The 17,334-nt window shown below is 48.6% G+C and overlaps 2 protein-coding genes across 6 annotated transcripts in view; one reads left to right on the top strand and one right to left on the bottom strand.

Annotated features, from left to right (window-relative positions):
• The window catches only part of RNFT2 (ring finger protein, transmembrane 2), a 96,630-nt gene that overhangs the window by 62,730 nt on the left and 16,566 nt on the right, over positions 1-17,334 (top strand). For 2 of the 5 annotated variants that reach the window (XM_032876197.1, XM_032876198.1), the window contains exon 11: positions 759-1,091. The exons of 1 other annotated variant lie outside the window; for it this stretch is intronic. In XM_032876197.1, the coding sequence (XP_032732088.1) occupies positions 759-893 (135 nt within the window). In that variant the 3' untranslated portion in view covers positions 894-1,091. Of the gene's footprint in view, positions 1-758; positions 1,092-2,640; positions 2,915-7,211; positions 7,302-17,334 lie in introns of those variants that run through there. 2 more of the 5 variants (XM_032876201.1, XM_032876200.1) reach the window with 2 other exon arrangements.
• The window catches only part of HRK (harakiri, BCL2 interacting protein), a 21,117-nt gene continuing 10,580 nt past the window's right edge, over positions 6,798-17,334 (bottom strand). Inside the window, exon 2 of the mRNA XM_032876205.1 lies at positions 6,798-9,844. The gene's annotated coding sequence lies outside the window, so the exon portion shown is untranslated. The remainder of the gene's footprint in view (positions 9,845-17,334) is intronic.

Here is a 17,334-nt window from a genome sequence, read left to right as displayed (position 1 = left end):
CTGGGTGGCTCAGTGGGTTGGGCCTCTGCCTTTGGCTCAGCTCGTGGTCTCGGGGTCCTTTGACCAAGCCCTGCATCGGGCTCTCTGCTTGGCAGGGAGTCTGCTTCTCCCTCTCTCTCTGCCTGCCTCTCTGCCTACTTGTGATCTCTCTCTCTCCCTGTCAAATAAATAAATAAAATCTTTAAAAAAAAAAAAAAAAAAGAAATGAACAGGAAATCCTGTTCAGGTCACTCCTCTGCTCAGAGCCCTACCATGGCTCCCTACTTCTTTCCAAATAAAAGTCAAAGGCCTCGTGATGCCCAGAGAGCCCCATGCAATCTGTATCCTTCCATAGCTTCTCTCACCTCATTCTCCATCTCCCTCCCTCCGGTCCCAGGCTCAGCAGCACAGCAGACCTACTCCTGCCTCGGGACCTTTGCATAAGCTGTTCCCTCTGCCTGTGGCACTCTTTTCCCAGAGATCCTCAGGGCACAGTCTTCACGCAAATGTCAGTATTCAGTGAAAGTCCTCCTGGCCCCCCATGCTGAACATAGCAGCCCTCCCAAGTACTCCCTAGCCCCTTCCCCCAGGCTTTTCTTCTCAGCACTTACCACTGATATACTCTACATTTTGGAGATTCATGGGACCAGTCATCTCCCCAAGTAGAGCGCAAGCTCCATGAGGGCTGGAGTCGTCTGTTTTGTTCACTGCTATGTCCCCAGCTCCTAGGACCAAGGTTGGCACATAGGGGACACTCGTCCTGCTTGCTGTCCCCACAGCACGTGTTCTGTGAGGAGTGCCTCTGCCTCTGGCTGGACCGGGAGCGCACCTGCCCGCTCTGCCGCTCGGTTGCCGTGGATACTCTGCGCTGCTGGAAGGACGGGGCCACTTCGGCACACTTCCAGGTGTATTAGGGCTAAAGGACAAGGAACTCAAGCTCCAAGCCACGCTCTGGAAGCCGAGGGATGGCCTGGGTGATTGGGTTCAGCTCCAGAGACTTCCTGGAACACAGGCCTCAAGCGTGTACTATCCTGCCTCCTGCCTTTCTCCACCTCCTTCCCTAAAGCCAGGCCCCTGTGCTCCTGTCCTTCACCTTTCTCCCCTGTCCTGTGGCATAGCCTCCTGTATCAGATCTGGCCTCCTCCAGGAGGCAGGGTCTCCTGCCCCCTCCAAGGGAAGGGACTGGTGATAGGTCCTTCCTGTCGTTATTTTAACTCATAGTGACCTGATGCTGCATCCAGGGAAGGGCCTGGAGATCGCTGCCTCTCCCCAGATGGCACAGGTCTGCAGATCAGAATTCACTGTGGAGCACTTCCCAAATACAAATGCAGGGCCCCACGTTGTCCCTGCAGTAACAGCGTACCAAGCGTGTCGTGCCGGCTGAGCGTCCGGCTTGGGTGACCTCTTGTAATCCTCGCAAAAGCCCTGGGGTGGAGGTCCTCTTGTTTCCTCTGTTTTACAGATGAGGAAACTGAGGCACAGAGCTCCATGTGGTCACTTTCCCAGGGTCACCCAGCTAGCAGGGGTGGACCCTCTGTCTGGCTTCAGACTCTCAACCACCATGCTCGCCCGCCGCTCAGACACTGTAGGCGTGGGGCCCAGCAGATGTGGCTTTTTAGAAGCACGAGAGGTGATTTTGGTGCCCATGCATGGCCCAGGTGCATAGCACATTTGGTTTGGGCCCCACTGAGGATGCCAACAGTGAGCACTGGCTCTGGAAATCTAGATGTGGCTGGATTCATGGAAAGGTTGGTCTTTAAAATTGCCATTTTGCTGGGCTCTGGCTGGGATGCTCAATCGCATTTGGGTATCCAGAATGACCAGCTTTGGTCCCGATGCAGATGACACTGGATCTCCACACCTGTCCCCATTTCTGTCCTCCTCCTTCTGTTCTCATCCTGCCCCTCACTTAAGTCCCAGCCTGTCAACAGTGCCTGTAGCCATCACCGTCTCCCCCTGATGGCCTTGCGAGCAAAATGAACAATTCACGTTATGGATTTTTCCCCAAGCCTGGGTGGTGGCGTAGAGTACAGTCGCGGTCAGAGTTTCTGTAATCTTTATAACAGAGAGATTGATCTCTGTAACAGAACAGCTTCTCCACCTGTGCGACCCTCCCTGCTTTGAATGTGAGAGAAGATGGCACAGGTAATCACTTAGAAGCTTCTGGAATCTTGCCTGCCCTAACCCTCTCCGTACTCTCTTCACTCACCATCAACCTCAGCACAATGGCTGGTGCCAGCGGCGTTACAGAGAAATCAGTCTTGTGGCTCAGGAGCAGATTAGCAACAAAGCCCTAGCAGAAATGGTGGGAGACTTGCTGCCATCTCGCTCTCAGCCAGTAATAACAAGCCCACCCCATCCCTGATAGTTTCAGGACATTTGCCCCCGTGTGCTGTCAAGCCAGGACCTTTTCCTGTGCCTGACATCCCTGGCTCTTTCCTGGTACCCAGCAAGACATCCCTCCCAGGGCAGCATGGCATCTTTCAAGCTCTGTTACTATGGCAATGGCTGCAATGTTACAATCCCACTTGCCTGGATAATCAAGTCGGAAGGGGAAGTGGAGGGAAAGGGGGCCGGGTGGATGCGGCTACTCTGGTCCCCCTGCCTTGAGGAAGAACCAAAGGGAAGCAACGGGAGCTTCTGTGGCTGGTTTTTTATCAGAAAGATCACTGCCTGCAGATGCCATCAAAGAGACACAAGAAATTGAAGCTGGAGAAGATTGATTAACGCGCTAGCTTGTGACAGAGTGGATAAGGCAGAATTCTGATTCCAAACTCTGCATGACTTTGGGAAGCCACTTCACGTCCCCATAGCCATCTCCAGGATGATGAAACCTTGTGTGTTAATCTGCTGGAGCCAGAAAAACTAACAATTGTGGAAGAGTGGGGAAGGCACCCATGGTTTTGCCAGTTTCACTGGTGCCACCAAAAAAATAGAGAAACCCACACGTCTCTAACAATCTTCAAATAATGAGCCATGCCTTTGACGTTATGAACAATGTCACACGTGGAGGATACGTGGGGGCAGGTGGGATGATTTAGTTTAGAATTTTACTCATTCATTCCCTAGCCTCTGGGGGAAGTTCCGTCTGGAGGTTTTCTTTTGGATGGGAGGAACTTCCGCCCTAAGGAGGGACAGCAGCCAGTGAAGTGTCCCAACCATCGGGCTGCATAGGTTCCCCACCATGAGGGTAAAAGCAGCCAAGGGTTGTCATTGGAAAGAAGAACATTCTCCATTGCCCATCCTGGCTCTGCAACTCCTTTGTTATAAGCAGGATTAATCACATATTGGATCGGAGTATCCTGCTCTTAATATTTTATGATTCACTGACTCAAGTTCCTGAAACTCTTGGAGATGGCTCTCTAAATGTAAAAGATCTTGGGCATCATAAATGTGAGAATAAAAAGGCAAGCTTTGGACCTGGATGGAACAGGCTCATTACCTTCATAAGAGGAGAAAGTGAGAGACGCTTGGAGGCACCAGGCGCCTAAGACTTTGGGTTGGGAAAAGGACATGTAAAGTGAGTCCTGGGATCTCTCAGAATTTTGCTTTGGGCTGAACAGAGCTGCCTTTGGCATTTTTAATTTTCCCTTAAGTTCCCTTCTGCCAATAAAAATCATCTGTCGATGAAACTTGGGTTCGTGGTCTCAAGTCTCCGTGAGCCTCTTAAAGCCAGGTGGGACTGTTGGAGGAGAAAAGCTGAGAAGCGGTCATGCAGTGGGTGGCTGGCTGCTCTCAGTTTTGCCCCTAAGCAGATCCATTCAGAAGCACGTGCTTTATTAAGCTTGCTCCCCAGAGAAACCAGCAAAGGAGGGGGAAGAAGCCAAAAGGAGGGTGACTTTCAGAGAAGTCCCAGCTCCACGTGGCCCCTCCGAGCTCTACAACCTCAGCTGCATTTCAGAGTTTGCCCCACCCTGAGGTTTTCTTACTCAAACACCATCAGTCCCTGGATGTGGGTTGCTCGTGGAGGATGCCACGGGTCTCTGAAGGTGCTAGATGCCACAAAGCATGCGAAGGCACAGGATGGAGAAGCTGAACTGGTAGAAAGAGTCAGAAGGGATCCGGGCAGGGGACCCGCGGGGCCCACCTCTGGTTAACCAGAAGGTAACCCTATAATTCAGCATGGGTTTGCTTGGGTGCCGGATTATGATGGGTATTTTAAAATGTAAATTAATAGCATTAGGTGACATTCGTTATGAAAACAGTCACAAAAAACATCATCGGGCAGAATTTGGCTGCAATTATTTGCAAACCAACTCGACATGGCTTAAGTAAGAGGCAGACTTTATTTGGCTCAGGTAACAGTATGGGCCTGGAGTATCGCTGGATTCAGGGGCCCCAGTGATACTAAAATCATGACATTGCATCCCTCTACTCACTTTTGCTCTGAGACGGTTTGATTCCCAGGCAGTCACATCCCATGTGGCGGTAAGAAGCCCTCCAAAAGCTCTGTGCTTATGTTCCACCAGCTTAGCAACCCAGGAGTCCTGAGGTTGCCTCGTTAGTTTGTCCCCAAACCAATCCCTTTAGCCTTTGGGACTTGGAGCCCTGCTGGCCAAGCCTGCATCAGGTGATGAGCCCTGGCTGTGGAGACAAAGGTGGGGAGGAGGATAGGGTCAATACTTCTAAGTCACACGGACTGAGAGTGGGGAGGGGGTGGGTCCCCAAGGGAAAAGAAAGCATCTATTATCTAGAAAAACACCCTGTCCTCAGCCCACCATTCTTAGGAAAAGACTACAGCTTGATCACTCAAGCATCTTAGACCAGGTGAATGTAAGGGAAAGAGAGACCCATGTGCCCATAGTTGGAGACATGAGTCTGCACAGCCATTAGCTTATCTGCATGCATAAGTGATGGTTCTGGGCACTGACCTTGAACTGTCGGGCAAGTTCCCTCAACCTCTTGGCCAACCCAAGGGTACTGTTCAGGCCAGTCCTCCCCTTAGGGAGTTCTCAGAAATAAGACAGAGAAGGGAAGCGAGTGTGTGGCCTTCTGTCCCAGGGTAGATTGGGGTGCACAGCCAGATCCTCCCATGATCTTTGGGGACCAACCTTTCAAAAGGAAATGAAAACGCAAAAGCCTCTGGCTGGAAGCACACAACCAGTTTTTTAATAAAGTCATTACAAATATGTACAAAGCGTCTCCAAGGTACGAAATTCCTCTTACAAAAGAGCACAACAAACCAGCAAGGTTAGAACCCAGAACGGAATGTTCCCAAGCTTGTTGCCTCTCTGGCTGAGCCAGAGGCCTCGGTGAGGTTCCAAACACCCCCACAACCATGTCTGCCACATACACACATAGGCTCTTGGGCACTTATAGTGCAAAAGACTTAAGGGTTCAGGTCAGGGAGGGGACAGGAAAGAGGTAAGAAAAGCTTCCCATGTCCTAGGAATTAAGTTGAACAGGCCCTGTTTGCAAACTAGATGCTCCTTCCAGGGACCTTATAGAAATTAAGGACACAAATGGCAGGGAACAAATACATAAAATCCCCACCTAAACCATCCAGCCTGTCCTGGAGTGTCTCCAAATCCAACACTCCTTACAGTGGATCTAAATCAGGCTCCCTTGCTCCCTGCTGGGTCCCAGGCCGTGCTTGCCCTTGAACTAGCAGTACCCTGGAGCAGCTCAGGAGGGAATCCAGTGTAGCAGGGTAGTTAGCTCATGGGTTTGGGTGGTGGTCACACGGACCTGAGTTCAAATCTTGGTTTGGCCACTTCACTCTGTATGTGCGGCCTTTGACAAAGTTGCAAAATGTCTGAGTCTCAGCTTCCTCAACTGTAAAATGGGAATAATAACTACTGTCTTCCAAAATGGGTATGAGGAATAACTGAGGGGACACGTGTTAAGCACTCAGCACAGGGCTCCGGGCTGGTGAGCATGTGCTGTCGATGGTGGCTTTCGTTACCATATGAAGCAGCAAGAACCAGTCTCTTCATGCTGGGAGTGAGTTGAGATCACACGCTTTTAAATTGCCTTCACGACAGTGCGGTGCTCAGTAAATAGCAATACTACAGAACAATCTGCCAGCGAGGCTTGGGGTCATAGGGATGACCTGACGAATCTGTTAAAGACCGTGAACCAGACCAGAAAGGGACAATTAGCATCATCTGGTTCCAAGCAGAGCTGTCCCTCCTTGCTCCATACCTAAGTTTCTTCCCAGATGGGATTCTACAACCTGGCACATTGTAGGTGCTCAGTAAATAGGTATGGAATGAACAATTAATATTAAAAAAAAAATTGGTTTTAAGCTTTAAAATGACACTTTTGACATCAATATCCTCCATCACTATGGGAGTAGGCCAGGGTGTCTAGCCTGTCCCTCTTTGTCCCCCAAGCAACTCCCGACTCTGCTTGGCTCAGGCTGACTTAAGGAAAGAATCAGAAAAGGAATTGGTATCCACATAGAAGAACAAAACCTGTGTTCTGATCACTGCAGCTTCTGATACCAGGTGGCCACTCACAGTGGCAAACCAGTGTCCCCAAAGGATATTTGTGCAGGACCAACTGGATTCCCCCAATTTCCCAAAGAAGGGAAGTGATATTTTATCATCATCAGAAACGTAAATTGTGAAACCAAAGTCACGTTGTCCTGTGACAATATTATTTAAATCACCACTTTTTTCCCATCAAAATCGAAAAGAATTTCTTAAATGAGACCACTGGAAGAAGTGGAAAGGAAGTCTCCAGTAGCCCAAAGAAAGAGAGGAAAACAAAATGGGAACTGGGTTCTAGGAGATGCTCATGGCCTAGGACCATGGACAGCAGCCAGAGAGGGGAAAGGCGCTCCCCCCAACCCCCCAGAAATCTGTTATTCCAGCTACATCTTTGCCAGGATCGTGAAATGGAACCCCAATTTTGAAATGGGGTAAAGAGATCTTACTTGCTTTTGGGGGATGGGGAGAGAAGCTTCCAGAAGGGAATGGATCTAATTTGGAATGGGAACATTGAGGTCCCAGGAGGCTCCGATCCCTGTGGCTCCCGGACCCCCACCCTCTGAGAGCAACCAGCACCATCAGGAAGGAGGCCCTTCTGTTTCCTCCTCACCTCATTATGCAGCAAGCTACCTAAACAATGATCTCAGAGGCCTCCCTCTGCTTTGCACGGACATGCACACGCGAACGCACATGCACACACACACACACACACACACACTCTGCTGTCTGCTGAAACCCGATATGAGGTCTTTTTTAAAATTTATTTCAAAGCCTCCCTCCCTCTCCCTCTCTTCGCAGACGCTCTGCAGTGAAGCTAATCAAAATCAATGACTCCTTGGCAGCCAGAGAAAAGCGGGGGAGAGAGGGAGGGATGGTGCCAGCACTTTGCACACTGTGGAAATATTTAAAAAAAAAAGAAGAAGAAGAAGAAGAAGAAACACCACCCCACTATCTCATGCAATCCAAGTAATGCAGCCTCCGAGACGGTGGGGACAATATATACATATATATCATGCTTCAATTTCCTAATACAAATGTCCATCAAGAAGTCAAATCTCATATAAAAACAAGCATTAAAAACAACCCCTTGTCAAAAATCGGGGCAGTCGAGAAGTGCACTCAAATTAATGATGTGCAAGAAAAAGCCAGGATTAGATAAATACACAGTTTCTATTAATACAAGAGAATATGTACAAGGGACTTGGCTGTAAAGCTCCATCAGGAGGTCAAGGGTGCCCAGTTCTCAGCGGTGTGGCTTCATTGAAATCAAAATTGCCCCAAATGCCAACCTGGGCATTTGGATTTGGATCCTCCCTCAGAAATGTCAGAAGCTGGTAGGCAAGTCAGGGCTGAGAAAGGGATTCTCTGACCTTTCCCCCTCTCCCCTGTGTCTAGATGGCCAGCAGGGCCCCACTGCCATGTTGAAGGTGCAGCCTCAAGGCAGGAGAGAGCTGTGATCACATACCATTATAGTAATGAAAACCCCATCCCCAGAAAATAGGCTGAGCTGTAAAGACTCTAGCGTCTGGCTCAGAAAGGGACGATACAGAGACAGGGACTGTGTTTCCTATCATTCTAATAAATTTGCCTTCTCTAAGTTCGTGGCTTGCTGGGGATGTCGCCTGCTGCTCTCTGCAGACCCTGCCTACACACCCATCCCCTGCAAACATAACTGGGGGGGAGGGCCCCCCAGAATGAAAGGAAGCAAGTTCTCCATCAACAAGCTGGCTGGGGGTGGGGGTGGGGTCTGCCCTCACCTTCAGCAGCTTTGGGTCACATTTGTCTTTAAAGGTCTATTTAGGAAAACATAAGGCCTGGATAAAAGAAAGAAAGACCGCTCCCAGCTTGCAACAGCACTAAAAGGTCCTGCATTCTAAAGGACCTGGTAATTTTCACCACAGCCTATGGGGAATAATTCAGCCCCATGTCAACCTCAACAACGGCTGATCCCTCTGCTGGCTTCTTAGAACAGCAAGGGTGTCTGCTAATCAGTCCAGTGGACCCCCCTGTCCATAGGGACTGGGTGGTGGCCTGCAGAATGACAGTCTGACCCTGAAGCCTGGTGCCCCACCATCTCAGCTTTGCACACGGCACTGTGTAAGACCCAGCACAGAGGAGTAATACCTGGGGTTTTTTTTCTTTTACATTTTTTAAAAAATAAAAGCAAAATATAATCATTGCTCCCTGAAGAGTCTTTGCAGCCAAGTCTCAGTCCAGCACACATCTTTTTTTTTTTTTTTAGCCCTTCTAGAAACTTCTGAAAATAGCTCATCCTGGGGAAATCAAACAAAAAAATCAGACCCTCTGTCAGTCAGTGAGATGCTGGTGCATTTCATTTAAGTGACCCCCTCCCTCCCCCAGTGCCTCTTGCTTATAAATCACCCTTGACCAGAACGTAGCCATTTCTTGGCTCTTTAATCCATAAAATCTAAGCCCTGAAATACCCTTGGGGAGTAGGGGAGGCCATGGGCTGTACTCCCAGGGTACTTTCTCAGGGGCAGAGGATATAGCAAACAAGTCACATATGAGGTCAGCTTTCCACCTCAGTAACCAGCAAACACTCGATACCTCCCCCTCCCTTCCTCCCTCCCAGACCCCAGGGTTTGCTCCAAAACACCTCTGGATTTTTCATCCCCACAGAGAAAGAGCAGAGACTCTCAAGTGGCACTTTTGCGACTTGTCCCTTTAAAAAAAGAATTTGAAACAGCAAAATAGAACTCTCTCGTCCCCTGGCCTTGCAGTCTGGCAACAGAACGCCATGGCAGCACCGGCAAGAACACAGCACCAGCAAAATTTAGGTGAAGCACCAGAGACACCAGACTGGTAGGAAAAAAAAATCCCTTTTGTCTTGTTCTGACAGTGGGACTGGCTATCAACCTACACAGGTACAGAGAGACTAGGACTTGTCAAGACTTTTGGAAATGAAGGAATCCCAGACTGCCCCTCATCCTCCTCGCTTTCTTTCTTTTTTCCTTCTATTTTGCCTTTTGCAATTTTACTCTTTCCTCCACCAGCATCCCTCCCCAGGTGGTTGGTCAACTCTGGAGCTAATTCCCACCAGTCTTTGCAAATTTTCTAGGTACACAGTAGGCATCTCTCTTCCAGCGCCCCAGACATGGAAGTATCAAAGTCCACATGGGAAGGTGCAGAAAAGGGAGGGGACTTGCGTCCTCGACAAGACATGCACTGAGTAGTAATATTCAATATTTTCTTTTTTTATATATAGAGCTGTATGTAAATAGCATTGGGGTGTCTGTTTCTGCAGCTGGATATGCAAAGGGCTTCCCCAGTCCCTTTCGGCGTTGCTACTATTGGCTCTAGGCTCCTCTCCACTTCCTTCTCGAAGTGCCAACCGCGGCCTTTCAAGCTCCGGGCTCCCCCTCAGGAAAACGGGAACCAGCTTTCTCCAAGGACACAGGGTTTTCACCAACCTGCAGAAATAAAGAGTGGTATTTCAGTCAGTAGGCACGTGCAGACAGCTGCTAGGGATGACGTCAGTGCCTTGAGCCTGTGCACAGCCAGCCCCGAATGTCGAATGTTGGGAGGTGGAGGGGGATGGGAGAGAGCTGCTAGATACAGAGCTCTGATTTGGAGGAAAGGGTCCCCAGAAGCTAGATTTAGTGCCCACCCCGACCTCCACCCCAGCCAAAGCCTTGTCCACACAGCAGCCTTCCGTAAATGAACATTTGTACGCACACGCCCCCATTTCTGTTTTCAGACGTAAGCATCTTCTGTGATTAAAAGAGAGAATGTCGAACCACCCTGCCTTTTTGCTCCTCCAAAGCAGGAACAGGACACTCATCTGTTCATTTCACAGATCCATAGTCAAGGCAGGCTTATAGGACAGTCTCTGCTCCCATCCATTCATTCATTCATTCACTGCCAAACATAACAAGAACCAGGCTAGTAGGTGTTACAGATGCAATGACATAGTTCCTGCCTGTAAGGGGCTCAGAAGTCAAGAGAAAGCTGAGAAGAACTTGGTATCAACGACATTGTCTTGTGAAGAGCAGTCCGGATAAATGTGAACTATGGGGCCCCATAAGGGAAAGGGGGAGTCAGAGCTCTTGAGAGAAAGAGGCGGACTCCTCTGGAGGACTGAGGGATGCTAGGGAATCAGCCAGGATAAGATGAGGCATCCAGGAAGGGCAGAAAAAATAGCACATACCCCCCGAGAATCGAAAAACGTATTTTCATACAGGGGAGCCTAGATGAGTCAGGTCAGTTGGGCGACTGCCTTCGGCTCAGGTCATGATCTCGGGGTCCTGGGATCGAGCCCTGTGTCAGGCTCCCTGCTCAGCGGAGAATCTGCTTCTCCTTCTCCGTCTTCCTCTGCCCCTCTCCCTGCTTGTGATCTCTCTCTCTCTCTCTCTTAAATAAAATCTTTCAAAAAATGATTTAAAAAAAATATATTCAGGGGCGCCTGGGTGACTCAGTTGGTTGATCTTCTGCCTTCAGCTTGGGTCATGATCCTGGAGTTCCAGGATCGAGCCCCACATCGGGCTCCCTGCTCAGCGGGGAGTCTGCTTTTCCCTCTGCCCCTCCTCTTGCTCATGCTCTCTCTCTCTCTCATATAAATAAAATCTTTCAAAAAATTATTTTAAAAACATACATTCAGGGACATCTGGGTAGCTCAGTCGGTTAAGCATCTGCCTTCAGCTCAGGTTATGATCTTAGGATCCTGGGATCAAGTCCCATGTCAGGCTCCCTGCTCAGTGGGGAGCCTCCTTTTCCCTCTCCTCCCTGCTTGTGTTCTCTCTCTTTCTCTCTCAAATAAGTAAATAGATAAAATCTTTATAAAAACATATATTCACACAAAAACTTGTACGTCAGTGTTCATAGCAGCATTATCTGTAATAGCCAAACAGCAGGAACGACCCCATGGAAATGACCCCATGTCCAACGACTGATAAATAAAACAGAGTATTTCCAAGCAATAGAGTATTATTCAGTCATGAAAAGGAGACTGACACACTGCAATCTGGATGAGCCCTGAGGTCAATATGCTAAATGAAAGAAGCCAGACATCAAAGATCACGTACTGTATGATTCCAAGTATGGGACACACCCACAAGAGACAAGTCTTTAGAGACAGAAGTGGATTAGTGGTTGTCCACTGCTGTGGGATGGGGGAAGGACTTGCGGAGTCACCACTAATGGGTAAACAGGGTTTCTGTGGGGGAAATGAAAATGCTCTAAAATTGATTATGGGGATGGCTAGCACAACTCTGGAAATATAATTTTAAAAAATCATTGAGTTGTGCACTTTGAAAGGATGGGTTTTCTGGCAGGTGAATTATGTCAGAAGGATGAGGAAGAGGGAGCAGCAGAAGGGGATGGGGGAATGGCAGGGAGGAAGGGAAGAAGCAGGACAAGGGCAAGAACAGAGCGATGGAATATCCCAGTGAGTTCAAGGCGCTTGAGGAGGCTCCAGCAAAGCCCAGGCCATGGGGCTGGGGAGGGGTGAGGCCAGAGAGTTAGCAGGGACTAGAAGTTCGCAGAGGGACAGCATGTTAGTCCAAAGCAGGCGGCCGGCGACTTGCCATGTGAACCGTACAAATCAAGCAGAGTCTCGCGCAAAGTGGGAGAGAGATCACTTTCTGAGTTGGAAAGAATCCGGGATATTGACCTGTATGAACCGCGCCAATCGGTTTTCCTGCTGGGTCTAGTCAACAGAAGCCACCGATGGGGTACGAGACCAGGGTGTCTACTTCCCCGGCTCCCACCCTACCCAGCCACAGACCTCCGCCACCACCGAAGCCCCGATTCCCCGTCTGTCCCGTGAGAGCATCTGCGTCACTGCGTGGCCGCCCTTTGTTTTCATGGGAATCAGCCATCCACCAACACAGTTGATCGACACACTCCATTTAGTTCACGAAAATCTGCTTTCATAACCCCTAAAAACTCACTTTGTTGGCGCCTAGTCACACTGATCTGTGAAAAGTCAGTGGAACCCGCAGCAGTAGCCTGAGATGATTGCGCACAAAAAAGGGAGGATGGAGAGAGAGAAAGAAGCCACCTCTAGGTGCTACAGAGCCTGCTGACTCTGTGCTCAGCACTTTTCTGTGCGCTAGATGAGGCCTCAGTGCCTGCCCTCAATGTGCCTCCAGCCTTCCTCGGGGAGACATGACGTGCCAGAGGCCAGAACTGCAGAAGACCATACGTCCACAGGCGTATGGATAGCCCAGAAGTCAGGATGTGGCCGTGCTCACTAGGCAAGCTTCAGAGAGGAGCCAAAATTCGAACTTGGCCTTTAAGGGATGTGTTCATATTTTTTTTCAATAACTGGAAGAAGCAAGGATCACTTAAGTGGGGAAAGGAACAGAGCAAAGCACAGGGGCAGTGACACATACAGCTCAGTCAGGGGACCTTGGTGAGCAGGGACCTGCATCCCAAAGTTATGCAGAGTGAGGCCTCGTAGATACACCGTAGTTGATTGCTGGTGATGAAGGGAAGACGAGGATGGTAACAGGAGAGGGAAGAGAACTCTGTTTTAATGGCATGAATCAGCTCCATCCATGGGAGGAATGAATTGTTCTTGCAAAACTAGGTAGGACCAGCAAAGGATTTTCACTTTTCCTACCTGCAAATCATTAAGCCCAGAATGAGTGTTTCTAAGGGCTTCCCAGTGCAGCTCCCTGGACAAGGGCCCCTGCCTGGTTGCGTGGTTGGTGTCCCTAGAGATAGATGGACATCAGAGGCATGTCTCTGCTCGGCCAATGGAGGCCACGTCACCACGGCCCAGAGTCGGAGAGGGCGCTTGTGCATACGATTCTGGGGATCTTAAATAGGACCTGCTAAGTTAGTACGCTTGCCCATGGACATGGTCACCTAAATGTGCTCAAGGGTGTTCCCCCCGAGCTTTATCTGTAAGAGCAGCAGCTTGGAAACATCCCATATTTCCACCTGTAGGAGACCGGAGTAATAAATTGAGGTACCTGCGTATTAGAAAGAGGTAGATCTAAGTGTGCTATGATTCTTTTTTTTTTTTAAAGATTTTATCTATCTATCTATCTATTGGAAAGAGAGAGAGTGAAAGAGCAAGAGAGGGAGAGAGAATCTGAAGAAGACCCCGTGCTGAGCGCAGAGCCTGACATGGGTTCAATCCCACAACCCCGAGTTTGTGACCTGAGCCAAAACCGAGAGTCGGACACTTGACCGACCGAGCCACCCAGGTGCCCCTAAGTGTGCTACAACTCTTAACTAAAAAGAGCAAATGGCCAAACAGCATGATTCCAAGTCCTTTCTCCTTTAATGAATATATGTATATGGGTGCATATTTATACACACATACAGATATTTATATATTTCTATATGTCGATATAAAGGGGTGTACAGACATGCAAAATAGTGTAATGGTTAAGAGCACAGAGGCACCAGGGTGGCTCAGTCGGTTAAGCCTCCGACTCTTGGTTTTAGCTCAGGTTGTGATGAGCAGCCCCGTGAGATTCAGCAGCACGCCGGGCTTCGTGCTGAGTGTGGAGCCTGCTTAAAATTCTCACTCTCCCTCTGCTTACCCCCTGCTCCCTCGTGCTCTGTCCCAAAACATTTAAAATAAACAAATAAATAAATACAACTAACTACAGTTAACTCTTGCACAACATGGAGGTTAGAAGCGCTGACGGAACGGAAAACCCATGCCCCGCCCCGTGTAACTTTTGACTCTCCCAAAACTTAACTACTAATAGCTACTGTTGACAGGAAGCCTTGCTCATAACATAAACAGTCAAATTAACATATATTTTGCACGTTATATGTATTATATACTGTATTCTTACAATAAAATAAGCTAGAGAAATATAATTTAATTAAGAAAATTGTATAGGGGGGGCGCCTGGGTGGCTCAGTGGGTTAAAGCCTCTGCCTTCAGCTCGGCTCATGATCTCAGGGTCCTGGGATCGAGCCCCGCATCGGGCTCTCTGCTCAACGGAGAGCCTACTTCCCTCTCTCTCTCTCTCTCTCTCTCTCTGCCTACTTGTGATCTCTGTCTGTCAAATAAATAAATGGAATCTTAAAAAAAAAAAAAAAAGAAAGAAAAGAAAAAAAAAGAAAATTGTATGGGGCGCCTGGGTGGCTCAGTCATTAAGCGTCTGATTTCAGCTCAGGTCATGATATCAGGGTCCTGAGATCAAGCCCCGCATCAGGCTCCCTGCTCCACGGGGGGCCCTGTTCTCCCTCTCCCACTCCTTCCACTTATGTTTCCTCTCACACTGTGTCTCTCTCTGTCGAAAAAATAAGTAAATAAACTCTTTATTTAAAAAATCGTATTGAAAAAACATTGACAGTACCGTACTGTATTTTTTTTTTAATCTGCATATAGGTGGACCCATGCAGCTCAAACCCATGTTGTTCAAGGGTCAGCTGCATTTTCTTTTAGTTAACATATAATATATTATTTGTTTCAGGGGTACAGGTCTGTGAATCATCAGTCTTACACAATTCACAGCACTCACCATAGCACATATCCTCCCCCAAGTCCATCACCCAGCCACCCTATCCCTCTCCCCCAACCCCCCAGCAACCCCCAGTTTGTTTCCTGAGATTGAGAGTCTCTTATGGTTTGTCTCCCTCTCTGGTTTCATCTTCATTTTTCCCTCCCTTCCCCTATGATTCTCTGTCTTGTTTCTCAAATTCCACATATCAATGAGAACATATGACATGAGATCATATGACAATGACAATTATCTCTGATTGACTTATTTCACTTAGCATCATACCCTCTAGTTCCATCCATGTCATTGCAAATGCCAAGATTTCATTTTTGAGGGCTGCATAGTATTCCATTGTATGTATGTGTGTATGTATATATATGTATATATATACATGTATATACATACATATACATATATATACATATATATGTGTATATATATGTGTGTATATATATACATATATATACACACACACACACACACACACACACCACATCTTCTTTACCCATTCTTCTGTTGATGGACATCTAGGCTCTTTCCATAGTTTGGCTATTGTGGACATTGCTACTATAAACACTGAGGTGCACATTCCCCAATCAGCTGTATTTTTGAAAAACAAAGTCCACCACCCGCTCTGAGCCACTATCCTGCCCCTGAAATGTTTTTCCTCAAACTTGGCTCATAAAAAACTTTCTCAAATGCTGACTCACAACCAAAGCTCACAGCTGAGGAAATTCATGAAAGTTTGCCTTTAAAAAAAAGTCCCTATTTCCACCCTGCACCCACAGTGTGGTGGGGGCAGAGCGGAGAACATGGAACCTCAGGGTCCTGCCTCCCTGGGCCACCGTGCTGTCCCCCTGCTGTGCGTGCAAAGGCAGGAAGCTGTGAATGGCGAGCCCCACTAGAGCCGTGGATCAAGCCCCAGGCTCACTAGCTTCTTCCTATATCTGAGATGAGGACTCTTGGGTCCCCTCCTAAGAGGTCTCAATACTTAATTTAAGAAAATACCACTTTTTTGGCTCTTGCTATTTGCACAAGTGTTGAGTTACATATTCAAATGGCAGAGAAGGATATAGAAATAAAAGGAAAGCCCCCTCACTCCAGCCCTAAGCCTCCCAGAATATTTCCTGTGCATTTGCAGACACCATGTCTATCCTCCTTATCCTTATGTCCCCCGAGCCCATCAACATGCCCTGCACAGAGTAGGCGCTCATTTCAACTTGCTGGGTGACAGTGAATCTGTGAGGAAGCGAATAATGGTGGCAGCTTCCCCATTTTCCATCTTTGGTTTCAGGGTGCTGATTTTGAGCGTGGAGTTCAGGTGGGACCAATAGTCAGTCCCAGCCCCTAAGAATCCTGGGGACAAAGGTGTCTGTGCCAAGTCCTCCTAGAGGGAACACTGCTCTCGTCTGTGTCTTCAATCTTCATCTCTGTAGTTCATGCTGCCCACTTAGGAAGGTGGGTGCTGAGGAGAAGGTAGGGCAAGGGGATCAAAAAAACAGAAGCGTGGGGCACCTGGATGGGTCAGTTCATTGGGCATCTGCCTGTCGGTTTCAGCTCAGGTCTTGAGCTCAGGGTCCTGGCATTGAGCCCTATGTCGGGCTCTGCACTTAGCTAGGATTCTGCTTCAGAGTCTCTCTCTCCCTCTCCCTCTATCCCTCCCCCACTCACTCTCGTGCTCTCACTCTCTCTCTCTCAAATAAATAAATAAATCTTTTAAAAGATTTTTTCAAAATTTTTTCATTTGAGAGAGATAGTGAGCGAGAGCACAAGCAGGGAAGAGGGACCAACGGAGAGGGAGAAGCAGGCTCCCTACTGGGCAGGGAGCCTGTGGGTCTTGATCCCAGGACTCTGGGATCATGACCTGAGCTAAAGGCAGATGCTTAACTGACTGAGCCACCCAGGTGCCCCAATAAATAAATCTTTTTAAAAAAAGAAAGGGGGGTGCCTGGGTGGCTCAGTGGGTTAAGCCTCTGCCTTCAACTCAGGTCATGATCTCAGGGTCCTGGGATCGAGCCCCGCATCGGGCTCTCTGCTCAGCGGGGAGCCTGCTTCCTCCTCTCTCTCTGCCTGCCTCTCTGCCTACTTGTGATCTCTCTCTGTCAAATAAATAAATGAAATCTTTTAAAAAAAGAAAAAGAAAAAGAAAGAAAAAAAGCAGAAGGCTGGATCTGAGACACATGAGAGAGGAAGAGACCATTTGGCAGCCGCTGGAAGGGATGGCGACTCCCTGTGCCCCAGGCCCGGCTATTAGTGAACAGTTATCCGTGCCTCTGTGAGTGGTTACCAAGGCTATCAGTGAGTGGTTATCAGTGCCTAAGTGAGCGGTGGTCAGTGCCTCAGTGGGCGGTGATCAGCAGTTCAGTTAGTGGTTATCCTTGCTTCAGTGAGCGGTCATCAGTGCCTCCATGAGTCATCAGTACCTAAGCCTAAGTCATCAGGGCCTCAGTGAGCGGTTGGTCATCAGTGCCTCAGTGAGTGGTTGGTCA

This window comes from Lontra canadensis, unplaced genomic scaffold (genome assembly GCF_010015895.1).
Source record: "Lontra canadensis isolate GAN:19392208 unplaced genomic scaffold, GSC_riverotter_1.0 scaffold58, whole genome shotgun sequence".
NCBI classification, from domain to species: domain Eukaryota; kingdom Metazoa; phylum Chordata; class Mammalia; order Carnivora; family Mustelidae; genus Lontra; species Lontra canadensis.
Note: the sequence above shows the minus strand (reverse complement) of the source record. Positions and strands in the feature narration are given on the sequence as shown.